This window comes from Mytilus galloprovincialis, chromosome 1 (genome assembly GCF_965363235.1).
Source record: "Mytilus galloprovincialis chromosome 1, xbMytGall1.hap1.1, whole genome shotgun sequence".
Taxonomy (NCBI): domain Eukaryota; kingdom Metazoa; phylum Mollusca; class Bivalvia; order Mytilida; family Mytilidae; genus Mytilus; species Mytilus galloprovincialis.
The window spans coordinates 13,576,218-13,588,847 of record NC_134838.1 but is presented as its reverse complement, the minus strand read 5'-3'; the positions used below and the strand labels follow the sequence as shown (position 1 = coordinate 13,588,847).

General features: G+C 31.0%; 1 protein-coding gene and 1 long non-coding RNA gene across 3 annotated transcripts in view; one reads left to right on the top strand and one right to left on the bottom strand.

Moving 5' to 3' along the window:
* LOC143066227 (uncharacterized) overlaps positions 1-12,630 on the bottom strand; it is a 257,038-nt gene that overhangs the window by 242,610 nt on the left and 1,798 nt on the right. The window lies entirely within an intron of this gene.
* LOC143066193 (uncharacterized) overlaps positions 1,417-12,630 on the top strand; it is a 37,047-nt gene continuing 25,833 nt past the window's right edge. Inside the window, exons 1-4 of one of the 2 annotated variants that reach the window (XM_076239209.1) lie at positions 1,417-1,621; positions 5,396-5,584; positions 8,594-8,866; positions 10,789-10,915. In XM_076239209.1, coding sequence (XP_076095324.1) covers positions 5,476-5,584; positions 8,594-8,866; positions 10,789-10,915 — 509 coding nt within the window. In that variant the 5' untranslated portion in view covers positions 1,417-1,621; positions 5,396-5,475. The remainder of the gene's footprint in view (positions 1,622-5,395; positions 5,585-8,593; positions 8,867-10,788; positions 10,916-12,630) is intronic. The other variant, XM_076239208.1, reaches the window with a different exon arrangement.

Here is a 12,630-nt window from a genome sequence, read left to right as displayed (position 1 = left end):
GTTTTGTTGGGAAATTATAAGTTTCGTAACTATACCTCTCATACTGAAGAAAATGTCCGTAGAGAACACTACTGAAGAATTATGTTTCAATAAAAATTATAATAATTGAAATCCGATACTGAACATAACAAGATTACTTCAGTGAATTTGCTTCTTAAATAACAGAGGAAACGGCGTACACTTCATTTCATAAGCACAAAATAAATGTTTAACTATTTTAAACATTTCCGCTCCTTTAAATTTTAAAGCGATAAAAATGCACCCCTTATAAATACGAAACTGTTATCAAGGTCTTATCAAGCTTTTAAAAAGAGTCTTTGATCAATTAGAACGATACAGGAGACAAAACGGTCAACCATAAAAATAATCGGATTTGTGTTTCCTTCAACTTCTTTACTAATCAAGAGCTAAATTAATATTATGATCAAACATCCGCAATGTACCCATATGAGGTAATTGAATATAAAACATAAAAATATTAAATATTCAGTCATTGATAGCTTCAAATAGTGCCTGCAGGACGAGGAAGATTGCCCAAAGAAATTAAAAGTGAGCTTTAGTAACGTAAGTTAGAGAGGATTACGTCCAGAAAATTTGGACGACAACTCGAAAAGGGGAGACAATTTTTCCAGAAACAGACAAACATTAGTTATTGTAAGACATTGAAATCCTTATCGTTTGAAGCGTGTTGTAGTTTGTTCTTGTCTGTTTGTTTTCCATAAGTTGTTTTGTTTTCTATTTTCTCATTTGGATTGCTGGATTTTATAGCCGAATATACGTTATAGCTTTTCTCATTGTTAAAGGCCGTACGCTGACATATAAGAGCTTACTAGTATTTCACGTGAACTTCTGTGTTGAGTTGTCTCATTTGCAATCAAAACAAATCTCCTAATTCTTATTTGGTCTAGATTCTGATTGTTCTCCGTGCAATGCTTTGTGAGAGTCACATAATCAACACCAGCGCCTCAGTCCGTCCGTCCGTCCGGTCTTGAAATTGCGAAATTCAATGTCGATCAACAATTTTTAAGAGTCATGCTCATTTGGAAAATTATACAGAAAATTGAATAATTTTATTGTTAGTGCTCTCGTGTATTCTTCCCAGATCTATTACTTTTATAATTTAGGTTTATAATAACAATGTCTCGGGCAAGTTCGAGAAACAGTGCTGTTGATTTCTGGATATTGAAAGGGGGGACTACGCACTGGTAGGAGTAATGCATGTAAATATTCTTGACTATTAAACATGTATTTAGTCCCATAGCGAGGGACTGACCCCCTCCTACGTGTACATCCTCCTCTGAATACAATAGAAGATGCTTTATCACATTTTTTTTTTAAATCAATAAAAATTAAAATTTACTCGAAAATGAACTTCAAATTAGATGTGGGAGATAGGAAACCACCGACAAGATTGTTATTGAGATATCATGACGTCGGTTGTTTTCTCGGAATTTCAGAATGCTTTCTTTCTGTAATAACTTTAATAACACGAGGTGTGGACTTGCTGTACCTGTTTATTTATTTTAAGCAGATATTTACATTGGTCGACTTCCTATTTAAATCCAGGTTACAACGTAGTTTAAAATAGAATATTTTGGAGTGTTTTTATACATATGAACAGGTAAGCAAGTAGAGCATTAGTATTGTTCATACGGGGAATTTTGTAAAAATTAAAAAATTCATGGAAACTATAACTATCATACCATCCTTCTTGGAGCTGTAAAAATAAAACTAATAAATGCTTTAATTTGACGGAGGATAAATGTCCCTTTTATACCCTCTTGTACATGTCATATATAAGTACTTGAAAAGGAGATAATTTAACCACATAAATCCTGTTGCAATTTAAATATACATATCCTAAGATTTTGCTTTCGAAAAATATTTTTGTTTGAGATTCAAGGAAGATAGACCTACTAAAAATTAAGAAACATTCTTTATAATCATCAAATGATATGGAATATTGAATCCACTCATATGTTCAGAAATAAGTTATCATGTTATAAATGTTGGACTTAACACTATTATAATAAAAAAATAATTGAATTAGAACAAAATAAATAATGTTATCATTGTAACAAAGTCACTTATTTTGCCATCTCCCATAGCTTGAACGAAAGAGTTTTAAATATAAACTGGTATTTTTGTGATTTACAAATCATATTTAATTGATCTGTAATGTCAACAAATTGTTTACACAAACAGTATGAAATCCGAACTACTACAAAAACAATTAGAAATACGGAAAGTTGAAATTATTATTAAGACGTCTTTTAAGATTTTCAAAATGAAATGTCACATTTCCAAATAAAAAAACATTTTTATTCAGCGATTTTTCCAGTCAATTTGTTAAAATCAGCAGACATTCAAGATATTCAACAATAGAATGATAAACAAAGATGTAGAATGAGCAAATTTAATGATGTTTTTCTTCAAAATATTGTGGTCAGGACTTTGGTCATCAAATTTGGTCTTTATCTAGTATTTTGGGAGTCCGTAATTACATTACAATGTAAGTTTTTATGTATATTAAGGATGTACTTAGGTGAGGTTAGGTGAATATTAATTAATTAAGAATTTAAAATGGATAGTTTAAGCCGGTAGAGCATTTATTAAGGATAAAAATAAGCTAAACATATTGATAGGTCTTGGACCTCCTTATCGAGATATTTGAAATTTAAAAAATGGCGGGAAAAGGCTGACTTGGACTTTTACCTTATATTTGCATTGGTATTATTTGGATCTCAAAACAACAGAAAGAAGATCAAGAATCTTCTTAAATTTTGATAAATGACCTTTTATGACCTATTAAGTCTTATATGAAAAAATAAATGGGTGTTATGGGGCAAAATATTTTACATTGTATTGTATGGAAAAACACAAAGGAGTCCGAACATTTGGCACAAATTCCAAAACCTCACATAAGTACATCCTTAATGTTAATTGTTTGGAACAAATGGAATATAAAACATCACGATTTCTGAAAAGAATGAGAGCAAATGGAGAGAAAAAAATCAATACAAGGCCATCAAACTTAGGGACGACATCAAAAGTTCAATGAAGGATAAAAAACTTATTTCAAATAGTTTTTTCACTGACCCCCCTACCCCCCCCCCCCCTATTAACTTAATTTGGGAAAAATTGATTGACTCATATGGATATATGTAAAAATCAATGTCGGATAACCAAATCTTGCAGCAGTTCAACCCCCCCCCCCCCCCCTCCACCCCAAACTATTTGAATTAAGTTTTTTATCTTACATTGATCTTTTGATGTCGTCCCTTAACACATTTTAAATATATTGATTTTTAAGTTTTTATATGCAACATTTACATGTAAGTTATCAGTTAACACGTAACGTATTTTTGTTGAAATATAATTGCATTATAAAAGGTAAATTTTCTTTAAAAAAAAACACCAAAAAAATCAATGAAAATATATGCGCCTTCTACGAAAAATTAAACTATCATGCTTTAGCTCCAATATATGACCAAGTTTTCCATTTTAAATAAAAAAAATTTCAGACAAAATTTTTTTAACCGATGAGTATAGGTGACTACTTTTTCTGTGTCTACACATTTGTATGATGGGTCTGATATTTTGCTTAGTTTATAATAATTAGAAGTCCGCTTTCATTTTATTGTTTTAAAGCTTTTCAGGGGAGTCAAAAGTTTGGCTCAAATAAAATGTTATGTCAGACTCAGTTTAAACAAAATAAAAGGGGCGATGCCATTAAAAGTGCAATATAGACGATATATATATACTGAAGCTGTGATAGCATCTCATAGCATACTTACTGCTAACAGCCACTTCATTTTAACTTTGATGTATAATAGTTGTCTCATTGGCAATCATATCCTATCTCTCTTTTTATATTGTTTCTGGTCAAAACAAATCTTTAATTTGGTTGATCTGTTAACGATTTGGCCCCTAGAACCATTTGATAGAGTGACATGAAGATTGTCATATACATTATATTATACAATGTTGAAGGTTAGATATTTGTGCATGCAAAATTTTAAATAATTTTGACAAATTATTTTTCAAAATCTCAAAGATACAGAAAGAAAAAGAAAACTGAGGGTTTCCGGTTGGGCCGCTCTTGCACATTTTATGCGAGGCACATAATTAACTCTAATACAAAACAAACAATACATTTAACAGAGCTTCAAGTTTAGTAAGTGTTGACATCCGGAAAAATTCCAGGATACGAATAAATATCAAGTTTCATAAAATTTGAGCTGACTTGTATATTTATCTGCAAAATGAAAGCCATTCGTAGACTGTCTATCGTAGAATAGTTTTTGACAAAGAAAGTGGATTTGAATAGCATCTTATACAGATATATAAATTTTCATTAAAACCCAGCAAAAATGTTTCAATTTCTAAATTATTGTAATTTTTTATAGACACCAATATTCTACAGTTTGACACCGGGAATCTCTTTGAAATAAAATATGTATCTACATATAAATTTGTGTTGCCATCTAGGCAATAAAGATGTTTCTCAAATCTGAATTTGTTTCTAAATACTATTCTTTTTCTGCGTAATTTTTAATTTGAGATTAAGAACCGATGTGGAATCATACTTTTTAGCATATTATGATGAACTAAAACTGCATAAGTTTTCATATCAATCCTTTAGCATAGAAACAAATTTCCAACAATTTGTGATTTATTTTAACAAAAACTAAGTTTCAGCATTTTACTGCGTAATTTTTAATTTGAAATTAAGAACCAATGTGGAATCATAGCATATTATAATGAACTAAAACTGCATAAGTTTTCATATCAGTCCTATAGCATAGAAACAAATTTCTAAAAAAATGTGATTTGTTTTTATATCTTTTTTTACAAAAACTAAGTTTCAGCAGCAATTTGCATAAAAAATACTGCTTGCAATATCCAGTTGACAGAATTTTCAATACTACAATATATTATTTGAAAGGTAAATAAATAAACAATTCATCAATACAAGTGGGTTTTTATTTCCTTCGTTGTTGTTTTCTTTTCTTTTCAAGCAGTTTATACAATGTATGTGTACATGACTTTATGCAATTGTCTTAAAACTTACAAACTCATTTTTATCAAATATTTGTGTGGTGCTATGATAACCAAGAACAGTATTTTAAATGGATTTTATTCTGAGTTGCATTGAAAAGTGTACAAATTTTTAAATTACATAATCTGAATGAAATCTGAAGTTAACCGTGGCAAACTAATTCTGGAACTCACGGAGAATATCTCTTATAAATTTCTGGCATTTTTAATCTGTGTTATTTGATTTTATTATTATTATATTCATTTCCCTCTTTGTTTGCACAAATATTTCAAAATTGTTTTATATCGAATAAATACCATTTTTTTTCTCTATTTTTTTATTTTTGTTATCTAGGTGTAGATTACACATAAAGATGGACTAGACTCTATAAGAATTGTTTGTGGCCGGAAGTGTATGTAAAATCTAAAGGCAATATGGACATGTACACTTGCTTGATGGTTTTATTGTATTGTCACATGGCTGCGTCTGTCTGCAAACAAAAGTGTTATTATTGTGAATGTATAAATGGAAAACCATGTGCAGGTAACATTAGATATAGATGTAATCGGGTAATAATAAAGCTGGATTTTCTACGAAATGGTAGACTGCCTCAATTGTACTTAAAAGTCCGAGTCTTTGTGGTTTTTAAATTAGGACCGGATATTAGAACGAGCTGATATTATATTAGATGGTATTATTTGTTTTTTTGCAAGTTCTGTTTTTCATTACCCGAAAGTTATGTCACCCATTAACATACATTTCAATGAGTGTTTGTTTTTCATCAATTCCAACGCAGTTTAAATTGAGAATACTACCGAAATAGGAAGGGCATATTCCTATCTTGATCCTTCCTTTGATAGTGATACCGAGTGCACGAGTTTCAACTGAATATTTGACAAACGTTATGAATTTTAAATCCAATTGTTAATACCCATATAATCATATAACGCGCGAAGCTCGTGCATACTCACATGACACAGACTCGATCAACAAGGGTTAGTCTCTGACCTTAAAAAAACATGTCACAACAGAACTATGTAAAACTAACTATGTAGGATTTACTAAAGCTTAATCAAATTAATTAATCAAGTCATCGTGTAATAAATCGTAAAGACGTTGTTAAAATTTATAAAAAAAAACAAAGAAAAAAAACAAACATGATAAACATTATGAATTAATATTTAGTGGAAATTTCTTTTGCAATATGACTAGGAAAATTGGATTTCTTTTGCAATATGACTAGGAAAATTGGATTTCTTTTGCAATTTGACTAGGAAAATTGGATTTCTTTTGCAATATGACTAGGAAAATTGGATTTCTTTTGCAATATGACTTGTAAAATTGGATTTCTTTTGCAATATGACTAGGAAAATTGGTAATATAATGATGAAGGAATCAAGGATATCTAAAAGGAAAACGATTAAAATTTTCAGGTTTGGTTTTGTGTGGAAATAAAAAGTTTATGACAATCTGTTATTAACTCGATATCATTTATCATTCGACAAAGGACTTCAGTAAGTTCAATTGTGCGAACAAGTGTGATTTGATTAACTATATCAACCATGATAACTTATCTGGCTTCTTTGAATATGTAATCAAAACTGCATTTAGAATTTGAATGCTTTCAATTGACAAAATGAGTTGCTGTTTACAAGGAAGTTACTAAACCGAAAATTCCTTCATCAATTTGACGAACGCCATCGCAAGGTGGTTGATCGTTATGAGATCACCCACACTTTTTGGTTGGGTTCGTGTTGCTTAGTCCTTAACTTTCTATGTTGTGTCTTGTATACTATTATTTGTCTGTTTGTCTTTCGTTTTTAGCCATGGCGTAGTCAAATTATTATTTTATCTATGAGTGTGACTGTTCATTTTTTGTCCCTCTTGTATAAAATATCTGTTTCATAGTTGACAACGAACATGTTCCGATTGTCAACTTGCCAAATTGTTCAAACTACAACAAAATACAATCCCGTACCCTTTTCCCAAATATGACCTCCTGAATTAAAGTAATCAACGGGTTTGAACTTGCATGATCAATACGGCGGATACTAAATGTGAAACAGGATCTGCTTACCATTCTGAAGCACCTGAGATCACCTAGGTTTTGTTGGAAATCCTGTTGTGCAGTTTTTAGCTTTCTGTGTTTTGCTTTTGTGTACTGTTTGTTTGTCTTTTACCTATTTAGACATTGCGTTTACAGTTTATTTTGTGACTTAAGACTATGAATGTCTCTTGGTATCTTCCGCATGTTTTCTGCAAAGAGGACACTTTTTCGGTAGCCTTGCCATACACAGAACAGCTTGAATCTTTAAAACTTATTAATTAAGGTGACATTTATTTACTAATTCATTATTAATTTGAACAAAAAACAATCATATTATATTTATTTGTATCTCGTAGTTAATGCCCCATCGATGAAATAATAGTAATCTTATTTCTGAAGCAACATAATCTCTGTCCAGATTTTGATTTCTAGCCTTACAAACGATGAGAATTATAGACGGAAATAATCAATAGACATAGTTTAACCACTGCGGCTCAAGGAAACAATCAATAGACATAGTTTAATCACTGCGGCTCAAGGAAACAATAAATATACATAGTTAAACCACTGCGGCTCAAGGAAACAATCAATAGACATAGTTTAACCACTGCGACTCAATGAAACAATAAATAGACATAGTTTAACCACTGCGGCTCAAGGAAACAATATATAGACATAGTTTAACCACTGCGGCTCAAGGAAACAATAAATCTAATGCTAAAGAGAATCCCTAAAGGATCCATTAATTCTCATCAAAAGTCTTTTATTATCGTTATTTGGTCCAAGAATTCTCATCTAAAGTCTTTTATTATCGTCATTTGGTCCATGAATTCTCATCAAAAGTCTTTTATTATCTTTATTTGATCCATGAATTCTCATCAAAAGTTTTTTATTATCGTTATTTGATCCATGAATTCTCATCACAAGTCTTTTATCATAGTTATTTGGTCCATGAATTCTCATCACAAGTCTTTTATTATCGTTATTTGATCCATGAATTCTCATCAAAAGTCTTTTATTATCGTTATTTGGTCCACGTATTCTCATCACAAATCTTTTATTATCGTTATTTGATCCATGAATTCTCATCAAAAGTCTTTTATTATCGTTATTTGGTCCATCAATTCTCATCACAAGTATTTTATTATCATTTGGTCCATGAATGTGTCTCACTGCATACTATGAACGTTGTTGCTTATACATAACAAAAAGTAATGGTTTCCTTAATCTGAAACATTTCATTTGCAAATATCAGTTTTGCGGATTAGCATTTATTTTACTTTTAAATTACGTGGCAGTATAGATCTCTAAACCTTTATCGATTGTATCTGTAACAAAGTTTGAAGATCAGACACTCAAGTATGCGTATTTTTCGTTGTTTTTTTTTTTTGCCGAAATATCTTATTCCGCATGTCAACAACTTCTTATATATATGTCATATTTTAAAGATCATAGATCCAAATAACTTTGATGCATTTGAATTGACACGTACAGTTTCTTTTCAGAATCTTGGGTTGAAAGCTGTAGTGTATTTATCAACAGTACTGTTGATATAACATGTCAGCTTCATGAATCTTATGGAGAAGCTAATTCCAGCCATTTATACTTCGTAAGAGAAGACAACAAATTGGAAAACGACAAGCTGATAGTAATTGACCAATCAACAACAGTGTTACAACATGTTGTTACAACTGATGACATCAGGAAGAATTTCTGGTGCAAAACAAGAACAAATACATCTTTAATCCTTGGAAAAATTGAACTGTTGTATATAGATTGTAAGTATGCTTGGGGTACGGTATTTGAAAGAAAGGTAGTGCCACATGTGGAGCAGGATCTGCTTACCCTTCCGGAGCACCTGAGATAACCCCTAGTTTTTGGTGGGGTTCCTGTTGTTTATTCTTTAGTTTTCTATGTTGTTCCATGTGTACTATTGTGTGTCTGTTTGTCCTTTTTATTTTTAGCCATGGCGTTGTCAGTTTATTTTCGATTTATGAGTTTGACTGTCCCTCTGGTATCTTTCGTCCCTCTTTTACTGTAACCGTATAGTTCAATTTCGTTGCAAATATAGTTAGAATTCATAGCTTTTATACAAGTTAATGAAAATAAATCAGAATGAAATGGAGTGGTCAACTTTCCTGAGAAATTCATTTAAAAAGCATTTGTATCGACTCTTTTCCGAGACGTGCAAATGGCAAACATTTAATTTACCTCTTTCGATGCATTGACTGTTTTGAAGTAACAAAGTAATTACTGAGCATTTTATTGTTGAATCTCAACTGATGTTTTTTGCATGGCTGCTGTCATTTTGTGCAACCTGCCTCCAAACGCAAATAACCAAATATCACTTTTTTAATTCTAGCAAGTAGGCGCAAAACAAGTAAAATCATAATTGCTGAATTTAGTTTAGAATATTCAATAAAAGCCTCAAGTAGATACATCAATTATTCGAAAGGAAAATAGTTTCAAAGGGGCACTAGCTTCCTTTGGAATATATAAAAAAAAATCTAAAATATGAGGTGTTTTTTGTTCAATCATAAATGAAAGGAAATAGTGAGGAAAAAATCGCTTTTAGCGGCCAGTACGGTTCAATATTGTCAAAATAAGATACGAAACATTGACGATGAAGCATTCACTCAAATTGAATAATTTGACCTCATTGAATCCGTATTCATGCGAACTTCAATTTTACCCCTAAGCTAGAGATAACAGTGTCACCATTGAAAGCGAAACAAAGGTAAATCATTTAATTGACTTATTCGATTCACAAAACATCATTCTTATACAAGTAAACACGATGATTAACCTATATTTCAAATCTATAATACAAAATTAAACAGACCTAGAAAAAATCTAAATGCACAATTGTCCTATCTATTTATATTGTTATATGCCTCTTATATCTCTATTCATATTTATATCGCATATATGACTATCTAGGAGGTTTTCGGAGGTCAACTTCATAGTTAATAAGATGTCATATAGAGTTACATACACACGAAACGAAGCTACATATTCTCGACCCAATGCTCTGTAAATTATATATTTTGTTTGTTGTTGTAAATCAAATATGATAATTTGAGTCAATTCAGTAAACCTGAATTTGACAGCTAGTGCCTCTTTAATACATAAGAAAAAAATTCAAGTTATTTAAATGATAAGTAAGTTGTGCAAGAATTGTCTTGAAAATGTAACACATATAGAAAACATAGATAAATCATGAACTGTAAATAAACTCACTGGGGGTAATAATTTTAGCATTAATCAATGTTATACAATGTGTTGACCTTTCTTTGTTTAAGGTCATGTGACTTTTTCTTGAATATAGTTGTAACATGTATAATGCTATAATTCGATATCACTCAGACAATAAAAATATTTAAAAATATTCAAACATATTCAAAAATGCATTTTGAATCATTGATTATTCAAAATGTAGATTTGATTCTCGTTATGGCAACCATTCAATAAAGACTAGAGAAGACTAATGTCATCAACAGGAATCCAAAACGTTCTACAATAATAACGTGACACAATAAAAACATGAAAACTTCAAGAGACAAACTATTTTAATTTGCATACATAAATATATATATATATGTTTTAAATTTGTTATACAACCAAGTACATACGAGACATTTTCAAAAAGTTTTTTTTCCATGTATATGTGTAACATGTTTACTTAATTATACTTTTGCAGATTATCCACAAGAAATTGTAAATTTTGCATGTATTTGGGAGGGTATGGCGGCAGGTGCACTGCAGTGCTTCTGGGAACACCCTGTAGAATATAGACACCCAAACTTCATCAATGTTTCATTGGAATGGTAAGACTTATTACTGTATTTGGCAAAACTTTTAGGAATTTTGGTCCTCAGTGCTCTTCGACTTCGTGCTTTATTTGGCCTTTTTGACTTTTTTGAAATCGAGCGTCACTGATGAGTCTTTTGTAGACGAAACGCGCGTATGGCGTATATACTAAATGTAGTCCTGGTATCTATGATGAGTTTATTTTCATTCAGTTTTTCCGTATTTTTTTATTGTCATATCGTCTTCATAAAGTTTGACGTTCGTTATTTATATTGACTACGTCGTGTTTATGCTCAAATGATGTTGAATTTGAGTCTGGTTTTCTCCTTATTAATGGTATCGGTGTATCGATATCGAAAGCAATTAATATCGTCTCTAACCCATACATAAGTCAAGATGCGACAAACAAAGGCTTTACAATGTGTTCATCAGTTAAAATCAAACTAGACTTCAGTATGTTATATTAAAGAAATTTATCCTTTTGAACTTACTTTAAATAAAGCTAATACTAACAATCACCACTGCCCTTTCCTCGATATCTTGATATCTATATCACTAACGGAAAGCTGAATACTAAAATTTATGATAATAGTTATCAAAAGTACCAGGATTATAATTTTATACGCCAGACGCGCGTTTCGTCTACATAAGACATGATAAAAGAGATGATTTTTCATTTCCTATCGTTAATTATCCATTTTTTAGATGGTGACGTTCCCTTGTCACCATCTTACGGTGTTTATATATCTCAACTTGTACGATTCGCTCGTGTATGTAACAATGTTTTAGATTTAACGAGAGAAATTTATGTATTACTGAAAAATTATTACACAAGGGTTTTCGATATCACAAACTTGTCAAAACATTTACTAAATTTTATCATCGGTATAAGGACACCATTCGTAAATATAGGTCAACATGCAGACTTCTTATACGTTCAGGTATTTCACATCCAATTTTTTTATGGAAATATTCTTTATAAAGCACAAAGGTGTCAGTATTCACCTCAAAAACTAACAAAACCTTTGAATAGACTTATTAAGAAGGGATATAGTTACGATACTGAACACATTTATTTAAAAACCAGTTGTTGGCATGACACGGGTTATGTTCTTCTTATATATGTTATGATGGTATGATACTAAACCCCTAACGGGAAGGATTGTGCCTGATATTCATATGATGAAATCATAATCTTTCAGTCTGTTTAATTGAAGTCTGGAGCTGGCATGTCAGTTAACTGCTAGTAGTCTGTTGTTATTTATGTATTATTGTCATTTTGTTTATTTTCTTTGGTTACATCTTCTGACATCAGACTCGGACTTCTCTTGAACTGAATTTTAATGTGCGTATTGTTATGCGTTTACTTTTCTACATTGGCTAGAGGTATAGCGGGAGGTTTGAGATCTCACAAATATTCAAGTGCAGGACTTATTAACGTAAAGTAAATTTGTTGGTGTCTCTTAAATTAGTATGAAAGCTCAAAATACATTGAGTTGTTTGAAACTGACACAAATTGATCAGTATGTTTGATTTACCCACAGTCACTACTATATACAAATCCGAAATGATTATGAATATCTACTAGATGAAGTGTTGTTAAATCAAAATCAAACGAAAGATAGCAATCTTGTTCTTACTTGCTATGTGGTATTGGTTTTATCATTGTTTAATGCATATGCGGTGATTTTTAGTAAGGTACTTCTTCGTCATTAGGTATCTAACAGAATTG